Source organism: Poecilia mexicana, unplaced genomic scaffold (genome assembly GCF_051168715.1).
Source record: "Poecilia mexicana isolate PSO_F unplaced genomic scaffold, ASM5116871v1 scaffold_14, whole genome shotgun sequence".
Classification (NCBI taxonomy): domain Eukaryota; kingdom Metazoa; phylum Chordata; class Actinopteri; order Cyprinodontiformes; family Poeciliidae; genus Poecilia; species Poecilia mexicana.
This window is the reverse complement of record NW_028263383.1, coordinates 18,039,193-18,060,567: the sequence shown is the minus strand read 5'-3', so window position 1 is coordinate 18,060,567 and position 21,375 is coordinate 18,039,193. Positions and strand designations below refer to the sequence as shown.

The 21,375-nt window shown below is 42.4% G+C and overlaps 2 protein-coding genes across 2 annotated transcripts; one reads left to right on the top strand and one right to left on the bottom strand.

Annotated features, from left to right (window-relative positions):
- Nucleotides 1-522: 522 nt before the first annotated feature.
- Nucleotides 523-1,834, bottom strand: atg101 (autophagy related 101). Its single transcript, XM_014967684.2, has 2 exons — nucleotides 1,281-1,834; nucleotides 523-1,176 (listed from the first exon to the last, which is right to left on the bottom strand). The coding sequence occupies exons 1-2, from the start codon at nucleotides 1,530-1,532 to the stop codon at nucleotides 781-783; spliced, it is 648 nt and encodes a 215-aa protein (XP_014823170.1). The 5' UTR covers nucleotides 1,533-1,834; the 3' UTR covers nucleotides 523-780.
- Nucleotides 1,835-2,675: 841 nt separating this feature from the next.
- c2cd2 (C2 calcium dependent domain containing 2) lies at nucleotides 2,676-21,359 on the top strand. Its single transcript, XM_014967681.2, has 13 exons — nucleotides 2,676-3,507; nucleotides 3,877-3,972; nucleotides 7,633-7,749; nucleotides 10,966-11,067; nucleotides 12,359-12,475; nucleotides 12,931-13,039; nucleotides 15,285-15,393; nucleotides 15,494-15,558; nucleotides 15,650-15,765; nucleotides 15,846-16,011; nucleotides 16,233-16,474; nucleotides 16,661-16,928; nucleotides 19,188-21,359. The coding sequence occupies exons 1-13, from the start codon at nucleotides 3,211-3,213 to the stop codon at nucleotides 19,415-19,417; spliced, it is 2,034 nt and encodes a 677-aa protein (XP_014823167.2). The 5' UTR covers nucleotides 2,676-3,210; the 3' UTR covers nucleotides 19,418-21,359.
- Nucleotides 21,360-21,375: the final 16 nt, after the last annotated feature.

Here is a 21,375-nt window from a genome sequence, read left to right as displayed (position 1 = left end):
GGGTGGTATTGTGAATTATTTAATCCCTGATCTGGTAGATCACTTAATAAGAAATTTGGATGATATGTAATTATAATCAAGTTCTGAATCTGTTCTTCCTACGCTCCCATGTTTAGCCACTATAAACCCCTGTGCGCAATATTTACCCGGCAGAAAATATCTTTAGATGTCAGGTTGACGTGTGCGGAAGCGAAGTAATTCCACATGTTGTTTTCCTGTTGGCAGACAGTTTAAGCCTGGAGAGGATGTTTCTCAGGTTGTGGGCCACCGTGACACGTTCTGACTGGAAACCAGGGGGATGAACTTAGGATGTGTTAGCTTTAATTTGGAAAAAGAAAAGAAAACACAACCTGGAAATCCTGTTCCAATCTACATGTAAGGTCACCCTCACCATGAAAATGCACGCAGAGGAAGCTTCTTTTTTTTTTCTCTCGTCAGTGAGGAAATCTTTTTCCCAAAGTCAGCTTTTATCATTTGCACTAAAACCAAGCTTTTTCTGTTTGTCCGTTTCAGTCTGCAAAGTTTGATGAGAATAATTTATTAGGAAATTTGACACTATTTACAGCTTTTGTTGGATGTTGTGCTACTGTAGGTGCAATTTCAGATCTTCAAAAACAAAGAGTACATAATTGACAAATGAAGAGGAACGATGCAGAATCACATCTTAACATTAACACCGGTGATGACAGACGCTGCTTCAAACCTGCAGCAGAAGAGCTGACATGTCTTTATACTGCAAAAACAAGAACATAACTATATAGTGATCTAAGAAGATGATCCTCACAAGGCCAGAGTGTCCTTTATCAGCCTCCTCATGGTGGTGCTCACGGAAGTTCCGAGAGAATCGGTGATCTGGTACGTGATTTTGTACAGATACGGCTGCACATCTTTCAGACTGGTGTCAAAAACATTGTCCACTTCAGACTGGGTGGGCATCTTGGGCAGGTATTCGTGGCGGTTTATGACCTCCACCACGTTGATCACCTTCTCCCCGAGCTTTTCGCCCACTTTCTCCCTGCAGATCTGTCTCTCCTGCTCATTAGCTAGGTTGACCACGCTGACTTTGATGCTCCACACCTCCCAGGGGATGCACTCGTCGGAGAAGGGCCAGCGAGACTTCTTCTTCTGGTAGAACTCCAGGGAGATCTGCCCCATGCCGTCGCTGCTCAGGGCATCCTGCGGGTATAAAAGCACAGACAAAAACAGGTCATAATGAGCATTGCTCAGGCCTCCCCGCACGCGACAAGGCCGATAATCATACGCCGAAGCCAACAATTTACCTTGAATTCAGACACCGCTTTCCTGATCACCCTGTCCAGCTCCTCGGAGGACACCCTGACAAAGGTGAAGTCGATGAAGTCGCAGTCGATGTCCTGAGTGCCCACGGTGCCGATGGAGTAGGTGCCCTCCTTCTTGTAGTGGAACTTGCCCGTGCTTCGGTGCAGCAAAATGGTGTGTAGCAAGGCGAGCATAGCCTCCTCCACCTGGCGAGCCTCCACCGTGACCTCCAGAACCTCCGAGCGACAATTCATGCTTAAAAGTTGCTTATTTCCATTGACAGCTGAGCAAATACAGCCAGAGTCACTGTAGCTCCAACACTGGGATGACGAAGGTATATTTTGTTTACCTCTAAAAAGGGGCGGAGACTTCCGCACTGTTCTTACGCCGTTCAATAAAACACTTCAAATGGGTTTTGCTGTAAAAAAAAAATAAAAATCTAAAGTTTTCCTAGAGAATTATGGGTACAGAGGGATGATAAACATCAGGGTAATACAGTTAGCTGGATATTTGCTGCTTCACCAGAATGGACGAACAAATACGCTGAAGTTGGCTTCAGATTTGAAGCTTCCGCTTTGACTCAATAAAGGGCTGCTCCGCTGTTTTGAAGGAGCAGGACTACCACGCTCTAGTTTAGTTCAGATAGAATCTATCATTTTTAAGAATATTAATATTAATTACTAATAATATTAATAAAAAAGTTTCCAGAAGTCATCATTAATATCTGCAAAGCAAAAGCAGCACAGACGAAATGTTGCTGCACAAACATTTGACATACATTTTGTTAGATTTGAAGAAATGTCATTATTTTAAAATGTTACATGCGTCACAGACTGTATTTTAGGGTTGTTTAGAGCTCAAATTAATTATTATTGTCATTTTAGATTGAGTTGATCAAATATAGTCGAGTCCTTTGATATTGTGTTAATTGGTGTCATTTTTGCACCAACGACTTTACAGTTACAACAGAATGATGTCTGGATAATAATGTTTGGATTTACTTTTGTATAATGTGTACTGATAAAAAAAATCTATATATAAAAATTCGAAACAAATTTAATTAATGACCAGGACATCTTGTGGCAGACGTTATTTAAAGTGAGTGATTCACTTCAGAGGAAATCCGCTCAAGTTTCAAATAGGATACTAACTTCAGCGTATTTGATGACGTGAAGGTTAGGTACGGGAAGTCGAGTAGTTCAAAACACACATTTAGTGTATTTTTTTAGAAAGCTAAATTTGAATTTTTCCCACATCTATGTTTTCAGTTGCAGTACTAAAATTCAATACTAATAAAAGCATTTATTTTACAGCCTACGCTAGCAGCGCCTTTATCGAAACGTGTTTCGCTTTTCCTCGAGCAGCCTCGAACACCAACAATCCCCTTCGCGCTGCATTGTGGGAGTTACAGTTTGTGCCACATATCGGTCTCCATAACTTTGTACAGTCAGATCAGAGGGAGAGAGGCGCAAGCCGAAGTCCAGCGGGACGGGCTGAACTCCTCCACTTCAGGATGTCTTACTGGGACTCTTACCTCATATCTGACTGTCGGCCTGCGGAGTACAGGCGAACACTTTGGAAATAGCACGCTTTGGGAAAACTTTTGGCGGCTCTCTTTGCTAATTTGGGAATTGCTCCTTGAGCAGACCGTTGCGGAGGTTAGCCAACGAAGCTAACGGGACGTGAAGTAAGAGAATAAGTGCCATTCAGCTGGGATGTTCAACCTGGGACTACATCCAGCTCCTCCTGTCAGAACCAGAACCTTCGTAGTACAGCATGAATAACAATATGCAGAAGATAATTTGCATATCACTGGGGTTATCCGATACGGGCGACTCGTGATTTCGCCGTTTCAGAAACCAAAACTACTACTACTATGAGGTTGTCGGGAAATTTCCCGAAGCAGGTGTATTATTAAGCCGTGACTCTTTAATGTTGCAAAGAATGTCCCACTCGGACAGTTCCGGTTCATATTTCGGTTTGGAGGACCCGCAGTGGCTATGCATGGTCACCCTGTTCGTCGCATCCCTGGTTACGCTGGCTCTGTACTTCATACAGTATTTCCATCCCGGGCTCATAGGAAGCAGGCAGAGAGCAGCACCTGAGGACAATGCGGAGGAGGAGGAAGCGGCGGCTCTGCTGGGATGGGCGCTGTCAAAGCAGAGCTGGAAAAGCCAATGGAGGGGAGCGTGGTGCAAGGCTCTGAATGAAGAGGCAACCAAGCGTGGGGTGAGTCTGGTGACAGCTGACCTGCCAGCCGTGGGGCAGGTGACTCCAATAAAGAACGTGAAAGATAGATACCTTATATGGCTGGATTGCAAAATCCCCAAACACGCTCTCACAAGGAGCTGAAATCACGCCCCACAGTTTTGGAGTTGTTGTTTTTTTTTTGTTTGTTTTTTTTTTAAGTCACTCTAACATGAGTCATGTTTCTCCAACTTTGTGTCATTTTTTTTTTTATTATTATTTTTTTCCGGCTCTTGGAATTTGTCAAGTCAGAACACATTGCAGGACTTGGCCAGTAAACCGTGGTTGATCGACTGTCAAACAGATGTGTCTGCAACGAGCACACTGATCTGAACGCTTCTCTCTCATCAGGGCGATCTGCTGTTGACGTTTGAAGAAGATGGCGTCGAGGCACCAGATCTCGCCGTCGGCGCCGTGTCCGGCTTTCAGAAATCAGCCACAAATAAGGTAACTCAGCCCAGCACTGGCCTTCCTAGAATCCCTTGAAAAAAGGAGGCCATTCCTGCAACTGCTAATGCATTTTATCTTGGAGCAGACTAGCACTGACTCATCAACCTGCCTGCTTTAGTGCAGGGATTTCCCCCATTAATCTAAAGTTTATAAAGTAGCCTCTGCATATTTTCTTTATTTCTTTTTCAGTTTTTTTTTTGTATTCATGACCTTTGGACCCCTTTTGTATGTTGCAACCATAAGATGCAAGTGTGTTGTAACAAGTTAGAGTGGTGCATAATTGAAAGGGCAAAATGTTTTGTAAGCAGAAATCTGAAAAGTGTGGCATACACTTGTATTCTGGATTGTTACAGCAGAAGGTCTCTGCTCCAGCAGGGGGGCTGCAACCTGTGGCTCCAGGGACCGTCCACGTTGAATCTTGGCAACTTTGAATAATAGTAAAGAACAATCTAGTGTTTTGAAATATAGACATAATAATCTTGATTATTAGAAGTCTCTCAGGTTTTTTTTTGTTTCATGGAATAATTGTCCTGGAATTCCTCTGTAAAATGATATGAAAATTAACTGCACAGATCTAGTTTTCTTGTTATTAGTTTGGGAAACGCAAATGTTTTCTCTTTTTCTTTACTTTTAAACCTAAAAAAATACAAATGGAATGTAATTCTTTAAAAAAAATCTCATCGAAGAGATTATAAGCTGTATTTTTCAAAAGGTAACGTAACTTTTGCAGTTCTATGAGTTTTATTTAGCTGAACTGAACTGAGGGCCAAAAAAAAAAAAAAAAAGCCTCTTCAGATTGTAAAGGCTGCAGACTGAAATGTTGGACCTTTTATCTTAAAATTTTATGGAGTCTATTAACTAAGTGGCTGTTTTCTGAAGTCATCTGTTTGGATTTTATTGAGGAGTTTTAGTGTATATGAATATAAACAGATGCCACAGCTTAAAGATTTATATTAAAAATCATTACCATGTCTCCGTTTCCCTTCGGATTCAAACCACATTGAGGTTTACTGCTGCACGCATGTGACAACGTAAAAAGGTTCAAAGGGTGTCAGTGCTGTTGCAAAAGACTGTATGCACCATGAATGGATGAACACCTGCAGAAAAAAATCAACACACCCACACACACCTCTGTGAAACATTACTCCATCTCTTATCAGCTGTGCAAATTTTGCGCCAGCCTTCTCCACAATGCTTGGACGCGAACCCAGGGAGCTTTTATTTTTCCGAGAGGTCAGATAGGGATGGGCCCGCTTCCCCGTGCAAACTCAGCCGTTTCCTTTGTGACGGTCACGATGTTTAGCAGCTGCCCTTGTTGTCGAATGTGCAGAGTTTTAATGAACAGAGGCTTATTTCTCCCCACCTGCTGTGAGCGGTACGTGTGTGTGTGTGTGTGTGTGTGTGTGTGTGTGTGTGTGTGTGTGTGTGTTTAAGAAGCTTATGTATCGCTGTGAAGCTCCACAGTGGGGAGGAGCGTAGAGACAGGAGTGTTCTTGCGCCACAACCTGACATGCAAACTTGCCAGACATGGGATTTGGTTGTATCTATTGGATGGGAAGCGCCGTCCATGAAGGGGTACACCAATAAATCTGCCCCAATTTCCTTAATTCTGGGTGATCAGTGATCGGTCAATACTTAGATGTGAAGCAGATCTTATCCACTGATCTTATCTACCTCAGCAAGGGTCTAAAAATCACCCACTATTCTCTGTTGCTCTGATATGAGAGAAGTTTGACTGTCTGCACGTTCGCAGCTAACAGTAGTCACCCCACTGTTGACAACTTGACAACTTTCTTGCTTTATTTAGGAAGATTTGAGACAAAAAAAAAAATAAAAAATCAGTATTGGCCAAAATCAGAATCGGCAGGTCAGGCTCTTTAAAGATTGATAATTGTCGATCGGCCAGAAAACGGCAATTGGTATTGAAGCAATATTCCAGAAGAAAGCTGTTAGTTGTCATTTGTTCTTTTTGTATATTGGTCTTTATGGGGGTATTTATTGTTACTTTTTGGTTTCCTCATATCAAACGTGTCAAGACAGGGGCTCAAAGAGGAGTGGCAGAAGCAAATGAGGTGGGTTAGCAGTGCTTGCCAACATTTGATGGTGTCATCCGGATGTTGCTGCAGATGATCATCTGCTAACTGAGCTGTTAGCGTGTCATGAGGCAACAGTCTTCAGTCAGAGGCTTCGAAGATTTGTCTCGCAACACATCATCATCATCCACAACGCGCCTTCAAAGATACTTGGAGGATATCAGTCACAGTAACATTTAAAATAAAACAACTGAATTGTGTTCTCAAATTACACTTTTCATTTCTCGGTGTCAGATTGTGCTGCTGCAATTAAAGATTTACTTGAACCAGAGGTGCCGACAAGTCCGCTTGCTTTTGTTTTTATTAGCGGCATGTGAAAGAAATAAAGCGAGATAGCATAATGTTATGACTCACTGGGGATGTTTATGTTTCCTCTTTGAGAGATTGAAACCCAAAACAGGTAGAATATGTTCCACATTTCAACAATGCTGATCTCGTGCTCCTTTAGCACGGTGTGAGTGTCGGTGTTATCAGCAACGATTACATCTTAGTATTGTCACACAGATTGCTAGTTTTCCCTTTGTATCCTGTTATTATTATACGAATTAACTACTCTTACCGTTCTTTTCCAGGTACTTTGAAGCCGTTATGTTTATGCGTGAATTGAAAAGATGATGGACAATACAGACGAAAACACTCCGAGGTTAAAGTGTAGATTTCTGCAACTGACAAATCAGACTGCAAATCAGTTTTCACAGAATTTCCTTCGTCAGTTCACACTGAACAAGAGAGAAATGCTGCTGTGAGAGTTGCACAGTCACCGACTGTGAGCCGAAGCAGTGAGTTTGCATTGTGCCGTGTCTGTCTCAAGTGATAAAGGTGTGGCTGTGCTGCAACAGAGTAGAATTACTCAGAGTGACCCAGCAACAGGCTGCCTGAACCAGTACCAGCTCATTTGTATATGAATAGTGCTGTCTGACTTTATGCCTCATTAAAAAATATTTTATTGTGGTTTATAAAGGCGTAATGCAGCACAGGCCCGCTCTGTAGCTTCATGCTGTTCTGGCGGAGGGAGTGTAATTAATGTGATTTAAACTGCTTCGACCAAATGAAGTGCTTCTTCTGCTTTGCGATGCGGTCGGCTGCGTCTCGCAGCACCAGCTCTGCTCAGAAGTTTGCATACTCTCGCTGTGCGCAGAAAAGCCATGTTGAGGCTGGTTCTGTTTTTAGAATGATTATGCAACATGCAACGAAAATAATGATTGGGCTCCACAGTGGCACAGCAAAAAGGTCTCAGGCTCAAATTCTGATCAGGGAAGCTCATGCGTAGAGTTTGCGTGTTCTCCTTGTCCATGTGGGGCCATTACTGATTTTTTTTGTTTTGTTTTGTTTTTTTTTTTGTCTGAAAAGTGGCTAAATGCAGTGACAAAATCGCTACGTTGTCAACAGTGGAGTGACTATTGTGAATATCAGATGTGAGCTGGTGGGCAACTCAATATTTTTACGAGTGACCAAAGATTTAGAGAACTCAAGATTGCTTTTTTGTTTTCTTTCAATTTTGAATCCTGCGCCCGTAGTTCCCCTCCTGAGCCAAACTGTTTTCTGTTTTCCTTCCCGACAACAGGCCGCCTCCTGCAGCGTGGTTGGAGAGAAGCTTCAGTTCTCTCTCAGCGCAGCATCCTCCTCAGCTGGAACGGATCCTTGCAAATACACGGCGAGCATAGCTCCAGTAGAGCTGCAGGTAAAATACTCTACATTCAACAGGCTGCACATTCAATTAAATTAGCACACGTAATAATGCCGTGTTTTGTTTTTTTTTCTTTTCTTTTTTTCTTTTTTTTTCTAATTTATTATTTTTTATTTTTGTTTTAACAGTGAAAACAGATTTACCTCCTTGTCAGTGTGGTTTAGTTTAATGAGAAAGTTTATCGAATGCATTGAACCAGTGCTGGCGGCAGCATTGGATTAAATGGTTTGAGGTTGTTTCTGCGCTTGGCAAACGTCCCACATACCTCTTTAAAGGTCTGTGTCAGGCCCGTCTCCAGGAAAGAGGGCCCACTCTGCTTCCGTTACAGGATCGATGAAACCCTAGTTATGACCCTAATAACTATTGATACCTTTATTTATTTATTTATTTATTTATTGCTGATTGTGCTGATCTGTTCCAAAAATATCTCCAGTGGATATTTGTCAGTATTTCCCAGTCTCTGGTTGGAGCGGGGTTTGAAAGGTGTTGGGATTCATATCGGGCTTTCATCCCGTTCAGTCTTAAATCTTCACTGATGTAGAGTCACTGACAACGCGAGGTAACCCAATTGTATTAGAGCTATTTTTAGCGTCATAAGGTGCTTGTCACCAGCCGAAGCTCATTGTGCTTTTAGCAGAGCAGGGGTGAACGACTGGAAGCCTGAAGGCAGGAAGCATGCTGGCTTGTTTTTGTTTTGGTCGCCCATCCGATCTGCCGTGGATCCAGGGAAACAAAGGAGGCCTCTCGTCTCTTTGTCACTCTCACTACTTTGGATTAGCCTGGAAAAGCGGAAGGCCTGTTAAATGTTCCCTTCTGCTTGACAGCGATCCAGGCTGGAACACTCTCAGCTTATCGTGTAATGAGGGTCAGGATATGTAGGACAGAAGGCCTGTGCAGCCGCATGTGGACAGAATGGTCCAGCCGGTGCACGAAGGTGGGCTAGCACTCTGGCTTTTAACATGGTACAGCCTGCAGCGCGTGACGAGGAAGAGCCTCGGCACATGCAGCCTCCATCTTTAAAATGTAAATCTAGTTGCCGATTTCAATAACAGAAGCTTTTAACCACTTTCCAGAGGTTTTTTTTAATTGTTAAAAACCTCACAATTCAATTTAATTTTGACTCTTCTCATTGATTTGATTCAATATTGATTTAGTAATAAGCAGTATACAAATAATTAGTGGGATTAGCTTTTTATAATTTTGTGTATTCCTTATTTTTTTAAATACAATTTCAACAGTCTGTGTGTACATTCACATTTGTAGATAATTTTCTCTCTCTATGTAGAAACTGAGATAAATTTACATTTTAAGGATGTTTGAACAACGTTGCCATTCTGAGCCACACTCCTCACCAGTAGGTGGCGGTAATGCACACCACATAGCTGTTTGCCGACCTCCAATAAACTGAAGAAGATGATGACTTCATATAGAAGTCAAAATTGACTTAAATATACAAAATAGTCAGTAGAATAAAAAATATCAAGAATTTTAAGATCATGTATATATTTTAAGGTTAACTTGCATTAGTTTGTAAGTCCTCTAGTAGTCCACACTGGTCTCCAAATGTATGTATATGAGAGATTTCAAATGTAATTGGAATTCAGATTTTAAAAAAGTAAAAACTTTGGTTGGGAGCTTTTTAAAACCTCTACACACCCCGATGCCAGTAATCAGCCCAGTCCCACCCCAGCTGTTTTCTGATAACCTCCATGTTTTTGCTGCGAACGTTCTGTAACTTCTTGGTCCGGATCGCTCTTGTAAAATATATTTTTAATCTCAATGGGATTTTCCCAGTGACATAAAGGTTAACTAAAACGAAATAAAACATTTTATTCGAGCATGGCTTTAAAAAGGTCTTAAAATGACGTGCTGAAATCTGCAGAAACCCTGATTCCAGCGTTCTTGCCGGGACTGTGCACCAGCGCTCTCTAGACAAGGTCCAACAAAGACTTGGATGTGGATCAACTTGCTTGGCTTGTTCTGAGTCCTGACCTCATCCCTATGGAGCACCATTGGAATAAATTAGAACCGTTAGCCAGCATCTCTTGTTCAAATACTCTCTAATGTTCTGCTGGAACAAAATGATCCAGTATTCCTGTTTTAACAAAAATAATAAAAAATCCAGAACGCCTTCCCAGAAGAGCTGAGGCTGTTACAGCTACACAGGATGAGCCAACTCTGTATTATTCATTGCGTGTAAAGTCGAGTGTTTCGATGCTTTCTAATGCCTCTCTTTTGGTAATGACTGATGGACGGCCATAGAGTTAACTGGAACTATCCCACTGGAAAAACTGGGTTCATTTCAGCACGTTGAACCACTGACTGATGCTTCATCTATAAAGCCTGCTAGTTTAATAAAGTTTGCCAATATCTTAGTCATTCTGTTCTGGCTCCCTCTGGGTTTTGAAACTAAACTACTGGGTTCACACTAATAATTGTTTTCTGGCATGGCCTGTTGTTCTGCCTCTCTTACACACACACACACACACACACACACACACACACACACGCACACACACACACACACACACACACACACACACACACTTTCTGAGAAAGTATTTTTTCTCAGGAAGAATCCTCATCGCAATGATGTCACATCTAAAATAACAATCCCACGTCGTCGTGGTGAAAACAAGCACTTCCTCCTTGATTACTTTCAGTTTTCCCCCCCTCTTGCGAAGTAATTAATGATGTTATTGTTGGTTATTTTTATAAAGCATTCTGGCCATTTCCATCAGAGGCTGCGATGTGTGTTTTCTCGATCCATTAAAGGATTCCTGTTCGTGTCTGATAAGGCCTTTGTTTGGCATCACATGGCCTCTGATCAGTCCCACACTGGAATCCAGGGCCTGTTGAGGCAAGAATACCCACTGTTTCTCTTTTCTTTTCCACACTTTCCTTTCTTTCCACAGATTTCTTCTCCTACTAGGCGAAAAAGCGAACAAGCCCGTCGTAGTCTTCTCTTCTCCTAGCGTTCCTTTTTTCAGAGCACCACTCCCTTTAAAAGCAACTATTCTGCCCTCAATAAGGTTTTTGTCATTAGGTTGATTTGGAGAAACTTTGTAATTAACAACCTAGAAGCAACTCACTTTGCCGCAATAAAAACCAAAGCCATAAAGTCTGAGGAAAACATTTCTGCCAGCCTCAAACCTTCTGCTTCATCAGCAGACGACTTGTGTGAAATAATAATTTCTGTGTCCTCCTCAGCTTCAGCTACGCATGCAGGAAGTAAATGATGAGATCAAGGTGAGCTGGGAAGTGTCCCGGTTGGACACTGAGAGCCTGCACGTGACCCCCGACCCCACACAGGTAAATCTGATGGCGAAGATCTATGAAATGGGTTCTTGTATCAAAATTAATGAATATATTGATAAATTAATCTTTCTTAGACTGGTTTTAGGAATGGGATGTGGCTAAAAATTTGACAATTTTCCTTTTTGTGCTCATGCTGCTTCACTGTATTTGGGGTAACTGGCATAATAAACAATATTAAACGAAACAAGTCGAAAGCAGCATTTGGGAGGGCAGACGGCTTGCTCTAATAGGTGTTATTGATTAAAAAAAAAAGTATAACAAGCAAAAAAAAAAATCTTAAAGACTTATTGAGTTGTGTTTTGGGTATACACACCACAAAACTACAATTTTCTAAGCTAATTACTCCATTTTGTTGTTTAGAAACATGTCAGACGTGTTTATGTTTTGCTAAAAACATGGATCTGTCTGTTCCCTCGACTGAGTCACAGGTTTATGTCAGATAATGGTTTGAGATCATGTGGGATCAAAGACGGTGTATTAAGAAGCCGAGTTTTGAAAAAGATTTTGTTTCACAATATCAGGATTTATTGCACTTTGAAATCTTTTTATTCTTTCTTACAAAAAGAAATCTGTAAGGGAATTTCTTTTTTGGGGTTGTCTGAAATACTCAAATACCCACTAAACTTTGTAAAAAAAAAAATATATATATATATATATTTTTTTTTTTTGCTAGATCTCCTAGCAAAAAAGAATATATATATATATTTTTTTTTTTTTAAATTGTGTGTGTATATATATATATATATATATATATATACACATAATTAAATCTCCATGGAAATCTTTGTATTCCAATGTAATCAGAAATGGGCGTGGCCAACTGGCTCAACAGCGCCCCCTTAATGTAACGTAGGTATTTCAAATTTGATATAAAAATGGGTCCCTCTAAGGAAAAAATAAACGTGCTTTATATGTTTAAACTTTGTCTAAGGACAAATTATAATTTCTAAATGTCGCATGAAGTCTTCTTTAGCCCTTTGACCCCCAAACAGGAAGACGGCTCATCAGTGAGCCTGTCTGAACATAATGTGGAGGTTTGCTTAGAGTGGCCCCTACTGGCAAAGAGTGGAATTGCACGGCAGGCTAACCAGAGGCGGCGATGCAGAACGCCCTCGGTCACGATGCAGCTTTAATTTAAGATGGAATCTGACTAAAGTTCTGTTTAAGCAAATCAATAATAATCAGCGAGAAGTAGAAACATGTTTCAATCCCCAAAAGAGTTGCTTTATGTTTCCAGTTGAAGAAAGAAACCTTTGATTCACCATGTCTGTTCCTGATTTGTCAGGATGCTGCCAACACGTGGACCGCAGCGGCCGTTAAGGAGCAGCTGAGGCAGCTGCTGCGTGCGACTCGTCCCTCTGTGCTGCTGAGCTGCAGGCCTGCTCAGGCCTCGCAGCGCAAGGTGAGGCGACGCGTTTTTTACTGCTGGGTTGCTTTGTGTTGCGCTCTGGCCTGAATCGGGTCTGAAACAGTTAATCAGATTAACCGCGATGAACTGGAAGTAACTGTCAACTAGTTTAGTCTTTGATTCATCATTAATTCAGACTCAAAAAGGGACCTTTTGGTGCAACTGAGTCAATTATATTATTATTATAATTATAATTATATTATTTTTGTAACTTGCTTTAAATTTCTCATCTGTTTGCGACATTTCATTTAGCGGTACCAGAATAAAGGAGGGTGAATACTATGCATATCACACTTTTTTTTTTTTTTTTTTATTCTTGTAAAACAAATTAGCAAACCATATGCCATCTCCCATCAACTTCACAGTGTACTGACTGTTAAAATAACCTCAACAGTGAGTCGGTCACTGTTGTTTACAAACAGTTTTCTGTTCTGCGTTTTCTCCGACAGGAAGCTCATAGCAAAGTGCTGTCGCCGCCGAAGCCCCCCCGCGCCCACGACTGGAAGCTGCTTGTGAAAAACACCCGGGTCACACTCAGTCAGGAGGAAGACACTGCAGGTGAGCTGCTGGGCTGCAAAGCTCTGCAGTTCTGCACCATGAAAGCATTTTCAACACAGCCGCGCTTCACCTTTAAGTCGCCCGGATCCTCCAAACTCGGAGAAATGAAGACGAGGATATACCTGGGAGGAGTAAACGAATAATGTCGCTACGCTCTCAGAGGCTATCCTGCTGTTACTGTAGGGTAGCAACATGCAGTTGAGAACCAATCTGAAACCAGTCGAGTTCCCGATTTCTAAGTAATTTTGAAGCCCGTCAACAGTTGTTTGTTACCTTGTGGCTCCAGTATTTTTGAAAACTAGTTCTCCTGTTCTTTGCCAAAGTAAATAATTGATGCTTTCTAAAGAAAACTAGCATTCTTAGAAATACTTTGTTGTTGTATTCCTCTCTTTGCTAAAACAAGCGCAGAGAAACCATCAGAACTGTACCATCTGTACAGATTGAGATCTAACCATGGCAGTCAGCTTCCTGTCCGTTGCTCTGGAGGACATGCAGAGCGGAGCGATAAGCAGACACTGCTGCTGGAGAGATGCTGCGGAGGGCCTTTTTTTTTTTTTTTTTAAGGAAAATTGAGTTTGTGAGCTGTAGAAAACTGCAGCAGAGACACAGAGATTAAACCTGTCATCATTAGCAGTTCTAATCACAAATCAGCTTGTTTCTTTAAAAAAAAAAAAAATTATGTAACATTTGTGGCTTTAAATGAGTTTTATTGAGCCTATGTGGCTCGCATAGAGAGGTTTCTAATAATTCTCCTTTGAACACAGTTTTTAAATGACTATATGGAAGAAAAGAGAACAAAAACAATGAAAATTTTTGTATTTAAAAAACCTAGAAAGGATCGATCGAAGTTCAAACAATTAGCACGTTTTAACATGATTTTTACGAGTTACAATGCGCCGCATAACCTGTTCTGGAGCAGGTTCAGTCGAGCTCATGAGGCCGCGGTGATTTGACGACGCTCCAATGAATCCACCTTTTGTGACACCAAGAACTCGTCGCCTGTTTAGATGTTAATCTCACTTTGTTGCACAGCCATTTGATCCGGTTAAGAAGGAAATGTTTCCTGAATCAACAGGAAGGAGGCAAATCTTTCAACGAGACCAGGAAGCTCCACCACCTAAGTGTAGTTTATTCTGCTCCTGTAGGAGGGCATCCAGTCCAGAGGGCAGGAGAGCAGGTGCTTTCTGCCCCGTTTTGTGACTCCAGCTAAATGTTGTTTGCATTGTGTGGAGGTAATTCAACACCCACATCAGCACCGCCACACCCAGTGTAGTAGGATGGAGCAGGATGTGAGAATTCCCTGCGGTCAAGATGGAGGGAGGGCGGCTAAGATTACAGGCTAATTGTGCCAGTACAGTACAGAGTAGTTATCTAGTGAGGAAGGTGGCGTTACGACTGCAGTAATCTACAGGATTTACTGCAGCGCCGTGACAAAACCTCCAACTCTAAGTCACTTGTTTGAAAGCAGAATCTCTTCTACTCTGCTTTTCATGTTTATATACTCACTTTACTCAAGATCTCCTAGCAAATTTTCTTAAAGGAAGTCTCTCATCATAGTGCAGCAGATCATTTGAATATTTCTGCAAAGTCATTAACATGCAGGCACAATAACCTAACAAAGTGCATATTTTTGCCAGGGGTTTGCTGTTTTTTTTAAGCGTTTCAAGGACCATTTATTTTCGCTCTAAATGTGCCTATATTTATCACAGATGAATACTTTTGGTGTCAAATCATGCATAACTGGACCCATAGAAATCATATTCACTGATAATTGTTTTTATTTTTCAAGATGACCATTAGTTGAGCTAATGCTAACCAGGAAGACGGCTGTCGCAAGTCTTTATGTCTTTCCAGTTAACGAATGGTGTGATACTCACAAACTGCAAAATCCTCAGTTTCAGTTTTAGCGTCTGATTTAGCTACATATCATCACATTGAAGTAATAAAGCTGTGTGACACACAGGCTGAGTGGCAGTCGCATTAATGAATGAATATTATGGCCAAAGTTGAAAACATACGATGTGACACGAAGTTCATCCAACTCACGAAAATCAGAAAAATTGGACTAAAAGGTTCAAAAACAGCTGCTGTCTTGAAAAATGGCCGACATCCTGAAAATGAAGTGGCTAATGGGAAATATGACAAGGCCTGAGCATTTGTTTTATGCTTGTATCCACCCTTGAAAGATTTCTACAGTCATCTGCTACACCATCAGTTTTCAAACCATTTCCTGTTGTGTCTGCAGGCAGCGTGAATCCTCTGTGTGTGCTGCAGCTGGACGATCCCCCCCAGAGGTTCAGCACCTCCGTTTTGAAGAACACAACCAATCCTACCTGGGAGCAGCCATTTGTCTTGTAAGTTTGCCAGCACCTGCTCACCATCACCACCCTGTAATAATTTGCATTTTCCACAAAGACGCTAACTAAACTGATTCCCCCCCCACCCACCCACCAGTGAGTTGAACGGACGATCAAAGGAGCTCTCTGTTCAGTTGATGAATGATGGTCAACCTCCAGAGAGTAAGGGGAGCTCTCAGTGTTATTTTCTGTAGCTGCAACGCTGCATGTGTTGTGGAGGGTGGACTAAAACATGGTGGCTGTGCATGTCCAGGTTCTCTACTGGGGAAGGTGTGTGTGCCTTTTGATCTGGTGAAGAAGCAACCCAGAGGACAGCAGACATTTGCACTCAAGACCAAAGACTCTGTGACTGGATCACTTACTACTGAGGTAACTTCGCCAAGCCTGTTAGCGTCAAAGCTAATTTTATATATGTAAATAAATCCAATAACCTGACTTTTATCTCAAAGTTTACCTATCTAGAGCCCAGTGAGGTGAGGTCCTGGCAGCCTCCAACTCCAGCCGCCAGTAAGAGGGTGGAGATGGACCGGACCGTGATGCCCTGCGGCACCGTGGTCACCACCGTCACCGCCGTGAAGAGCAAGCCAGGACGACCTCTCCCGCTCAACAACACTGGTAAAGCAGTGAAACTGTGACCCCAGTGGGCTTGTTTAGGTCCAAAACGTTAAAGATTTCCCTTTGTTGCAGCTGAACATTTAACAGTCATTTACTGATCTGGCCTGGACGCGTCGACGCAGGGTTACACCTGCAGATCATCACCAATAGATCTCTTCTGATCAACGCGTTTATTCATATTATTTGAAGGTCGTACAACTCAGTAGTTTCTGTCTCGTCAGAGCCCGCCCTGAAGCCGGTCGACAGCAAGGCCAAGCTAGCCGAGCGCCGGGTTTCAGAGCAGGTGTCCCCGCTGGGCGGCACGGTGAGCAAGGCCTTGTCGTCCTCCGACACGGAGCTGCTCATGCTCAACGGGGCTGACCCGGTGGCCGAAGCAGCCATCAGACAGCTCCATCAGTCCGCCAAGCAGAAGCTCAAATCTCCGGTGAAGAAGAGCACCATCATCATCTCGGGCATCGCCAAAGTAAGGATGAGCTGCAGGAATCTTGAACTGAAGCTGTCTCTTTTGTTTTTTTGTGATAGTTTCTTTAAAAAAAAAGAAACCAGAAGTTTGAGTGCCATTACTGGTTTTTCTTTTGCCTCTTGCTGAAACCCCGTGGAAGCACATCTGGAAACGTAGCTTAGCGATAACGTCTGCTTCCTCCCTTAGACGCCCCTGTCTCAGGACGACGAACTCGCTCTGATGGCGGGCTACGCGGCACAGATGGACGCCTCGATGTCAGAGAGCAGCTCCACCCAGGACGTGACCACGGCGGTCGCGTCGGGCACCAGCAGCGTTCCTGAGGGGTCCGAGCCCCAGGAGGGGCCCGTCGGAGTCGGCCGGCCCCCAGAAGACTGGGAGAGTCGAACCGAAGAAGCGCTAGACAACACGTCGTTGTCCATGTGTGTGTCTGAGGCGAGCTGCAAGAAAAGCAGAGGTGAGAAATCACACAAGGCGTCCAGAAATGGCCCCCAGGCTGGCTGTAAAAGAGATGCACCGATCATACATTTATATTTGTAAATATGGAAATTACAAAATAGTTCTTTTTAATATGATTTTCTTAAAAACAGGACTGGGCTCCAGAACTGGGACAGAGGTATCAGTTAAATAATCACGCTAACTGACATGTCTCCTTTTGTCCTGTTTTGCAACCGATCATGGCACGCAAACACGTTTCTTTGGTTTTTGTTTTTAAATACCTCAAAATGCATTTTATCTCAAAAATGTTTTTCCTTGAGGTCATTTTAGAATAACTGCCAGGGTATCCAAGCTAAACTCTACAATGTCAGATCGTCAAATCATTTTCACTCAGAAGGTTTTTTTCTTGGCTAGGTGGCCTTTATTTGAAAGTGAGTAATGAAAGAGATGGGAAGATGTAGGTCAAAGGTCACCAGACTGGGACTCGAACCTGCGACGGCCGCGTCAAGGACTGAGGCCCCTTTATGTGGGCTGTGCTTAACCCCTGCGCCACCACATCACCGCCATCATTTTCTCTTTTAAAGCTAAATGATTAAAAGCTGATTTCATTGTGCGCCTTGTATTTTTCAGAAAAATGAACTCGGAAGTAATGGTTTGTTTTGACTATTCTGCCAGACGCGCCGAGAAGATTTTAAAGCTTCCCGTTTCTCCGTAGACATTGAGCTGGGTTTGAAATGTCCATGTCATGGTGTGAAAGCAGCAGATGATGTGATTGGCTGACAAACTCAGCACAAGCTACATTCTGTATTTGATTTTAAATACAGACCAAATACATATATATATATATATATATATATATATATATATATATATATATATATATATATAAAAAATTCACCTATTTTTCACCTGCACTTACTTAAAGTGTTGAGCTCCCATAAGCAGGTGGACAACTAGTAATAATATCTTTAAAGTGGCGTGCTTTATGTTTTTGCCTGTTTTCATGACTGTCTGTTCCTACCCAGTGATGCTGTCTGTTTTCTTTGTTCTTTTCTCTCTTTTCTTCCTTTTGTTTTAACCTTTTTGAACTTTCATCACTGCCATCTTAGAGGAGAGCAGTGCTAAGCAGACTATTTGCCCTGATGAGTAAGTTACTTCATGAGCTTGTAGCATCTTTCAGACTCTAGTGTGTGTAGTCCTGCTAGTAGCACTATTAGAATTTAGGAGTATGACGGGGCTGACGATTATAGTTTGTTTGTTGTTTTTTTTTTTTTTTTTTGGTTTTGTTTTTTTGCCTAATCACGCACCATAGATCTGACTAAAACCGAAGTAAAAGACATTGGTCCTCATTTATCAAATGTGGCAAAGTCTGACCTGTCATTTTCACATCAGGTTTGGAGTGAGTATATGAAACCTGGTCTCAGATCAGCATAGCTCAGGCTCTCTCTGATCATTTTCAATAATGGAAAATTGTAGGGATGCACCAATTTGAAAATGTTTGCCAATATTTTTTTGTAATTTTTTTCTGCTATGGTTAATTACCGATTAACCAGACCAGTGACGTTACTTCTCTGCTTCGGTTAAACAGCCCACAATCTTTTACTGCATCACCATCACCGTCACACGGCCAAACAAACGGCACATGGCCGACTTCCAGAAACACAAACGGCAACCAGAAGGGAAAGAAACTTTTCCTAGTTTTATTTATTGGACTGATAGTTAAAATATGACCAGCATTGGTCAATGCCAGTTCATGGTGCATCCCTAAGAAACTGTAAAGGTTAAAGGTGATCATTTACAGTGGATTGTTTTGGTTTTTTTCTCAGTTTGATTTTTGATAATGAGGCTCATTGACTTTACACTACAATGTTTAGCCTGTTAATGTGTTTTCTGTCATTCATTGATTTGTAGGTTTTATTTAAAATTTTTAATTGACCAACTTCTCAACCGACGCATGTTGCGCGTCTCCAGATTGTAGACGGAAACGAAGGAAGCATGCTAGTTGGACTCAGTGACGGCTGTTTGATGATACGGTTTGTGTGTGTTAGCTGATATTTATAAAACCCCTCCAAATTCATTAATATCTACAATCATTTCCTCCTAATCATCCATTATAGAGTCCATTAAAAAAAGTCAAACTAACACATAGCCTGTACCACTTTAAGTTCCCGTTTGTTTCTTAATCTTTCAGATTCTCTAAAGGTTCTGGACACGCAGTAGTTTCCTTCATTTTCATGCTAACTTGTTTCTCCACCTCGTGTTTTTTCTTTTGCTGCAGGGAGCTTCCTCCAGAAGAGCGCCAAGCTCTTCTTCCGGCGTCGCCACCAGCGCAAAGAGCCGGGGATGAGCCAGTCGCACAACGACCTGGTTTACCTCGAGTCTCCGGCCGCAGTGGAGTGGTCCAGCAGGACCGCCACGCTCAGCCGCATGCTCGTCCGCAAGAGCAAGAGCAGCAAGAACAAGAGCAAAGCCAACGGCTCGACTCCCTCGGGGGAGCCGCACGTGTGACCTCAGCCTCCGCTCGACCTCAGCCTCTCTCACAGCTACCATCATCACCTCCGTGTTAAAGATGCACTGGCAAAACATCAAAGGCTAACCTTGCTCCCCGCTAACGCCGAGTCTGCAGACGGGAGCCGCTGCACTGTGAACAGGAAGGCCGGGAAAGCCTTTCCTTGTGACGTTCAACATAAATACTTCCTGTAAAGATTTTACAGACTGCATGGGTTTACACGTGAACAAAAGCGTACTGTCCAGGGTCGATGGCTGATATCGTTTAGCTTGGGGTTTTTTTTATCTTTTTTTTTTTCTTTCTTTCTTTTTTATACCGCAGTCGGGAATATTAAGTGCTTTTACGGGCCCCGTCACGGACCGACTGGGACCGATGCGGGCCGTCTTGTCTTTACCTCACCGACGCAGAAACTCTCCCTGCTGTACGCCGCTGGGTTTCCTACGGCGCATCAGCAGCACCAAAGATGAAGAGCAGAGCGCTGTTTGGATGAATCGCACGAGAGTTGACCGTGCGATGACACGGTTAAAATTGTTCTCAAAGGGAGATCAGCATGTTCGGACTCCGACTTTAACACTAACGTTACAGTATGACCGGGTTGAAAATCATGAAATTTGTCTTTTAAATATGCATTTGCAGTGGATGCAAAATCTCTTCCTGCCCCCCTGCCCTTTTTTAACTTATTTTCTCTGAATGAAAAAGAAATGTGATGATGATAAATCTAGTGCAGCATGAGTAACACATTAATTTGCAACCTAAAAACGTTTCACAAGTGAGACCCCAGTACACTGAAAGCACTGCGTAAAGGTTGTAAAGCAGTTTTCTTTTTTTACAAAAGTAGCCGTTTCAGATGAATTATTGGTTGTAGTGAGGTTATGTTGCCGCGTACCACTAGCTTTTATCACAGCAGCATGCTTCCAGCTCGCTGTGATGATTTATGTCTAGTCTTCCTAAAAGATTCCTCCTGTTCACTACTGCTGTCAGTGGGGGTGTTGGCGTGTCCAAAGGGAACTGGATAAACCTTTATCCCACTTCTGTGCTACACAAACCTGCCAAACTCTCCCCAGTAATGAACCTTCTCCTCTCTGCTTGGTCATTTATTCGATTGTCGGTTTTTTAATCGCAATTTGGGAGCAAACCAAATAGACTGGCTGCTTTGTTTAAATCCAACTAATGATTGTATTTCTCTCTCTCTCTCTCTCGTTACTCTGCGTCCTTTTTTAACTGCTGTTTATCTGTGATGTCTTTGCTCCGAGGACAGATGCAGCGCAGAGACGGCGCTAACGGATCGCCTTATAGCTCCTCCGAAAACGACTTCAGCCACTTTAGGCTTGTTCTTCAGCTTTCCTCATCTGTCAAGACTAAAGGACAGGAGTGTGTTGTTAGGGTTGCCCTGGGAGACAACCATACAACCTCTTGCACCATCAGCTGTGTTTGTAACCTAGAAGCCTATGCACATATCTAATTCCTGGGTGTTTACATTATGGGACGATTAAAAACACTTGTGTTTTTTTTTTTGTTTGTTTTTTTTTTCGTCTTAAGGACAACACATCTGCAGAGGTTGTTGGCTTCCCGGCGTCATGGTACATTCATGACAGCAGTTTAAGTCTTCTACCGTCTTTTTTTTGTTTGTTTCTTTAAGAATCAGTCACGACTGAGGACAGGGAAGAGAAAACCGATTTTCTCAGATCTCCTCCAGCTCCGCAACCCTCAACTCTTCCAGTCCTCGAGAATTTCCCTGTTGTTCATTCACTAATAAGCATCAGGGCTATGTGTGTTTATCAGAATGCTTAAAAACTTTTTATGTTTTTCTTTTTCTTTTTTTTTAATGGTGTCTGCTCTGTGCACATAAACTGGCTGAAGTGCTGCTGCAGAATGCCAGATTTTGGAACTAAAATCCAATGGAGTTATTTAATTTCCAGGAATAAACACTGAGTGACTACATGAAGCTGTGCCGACA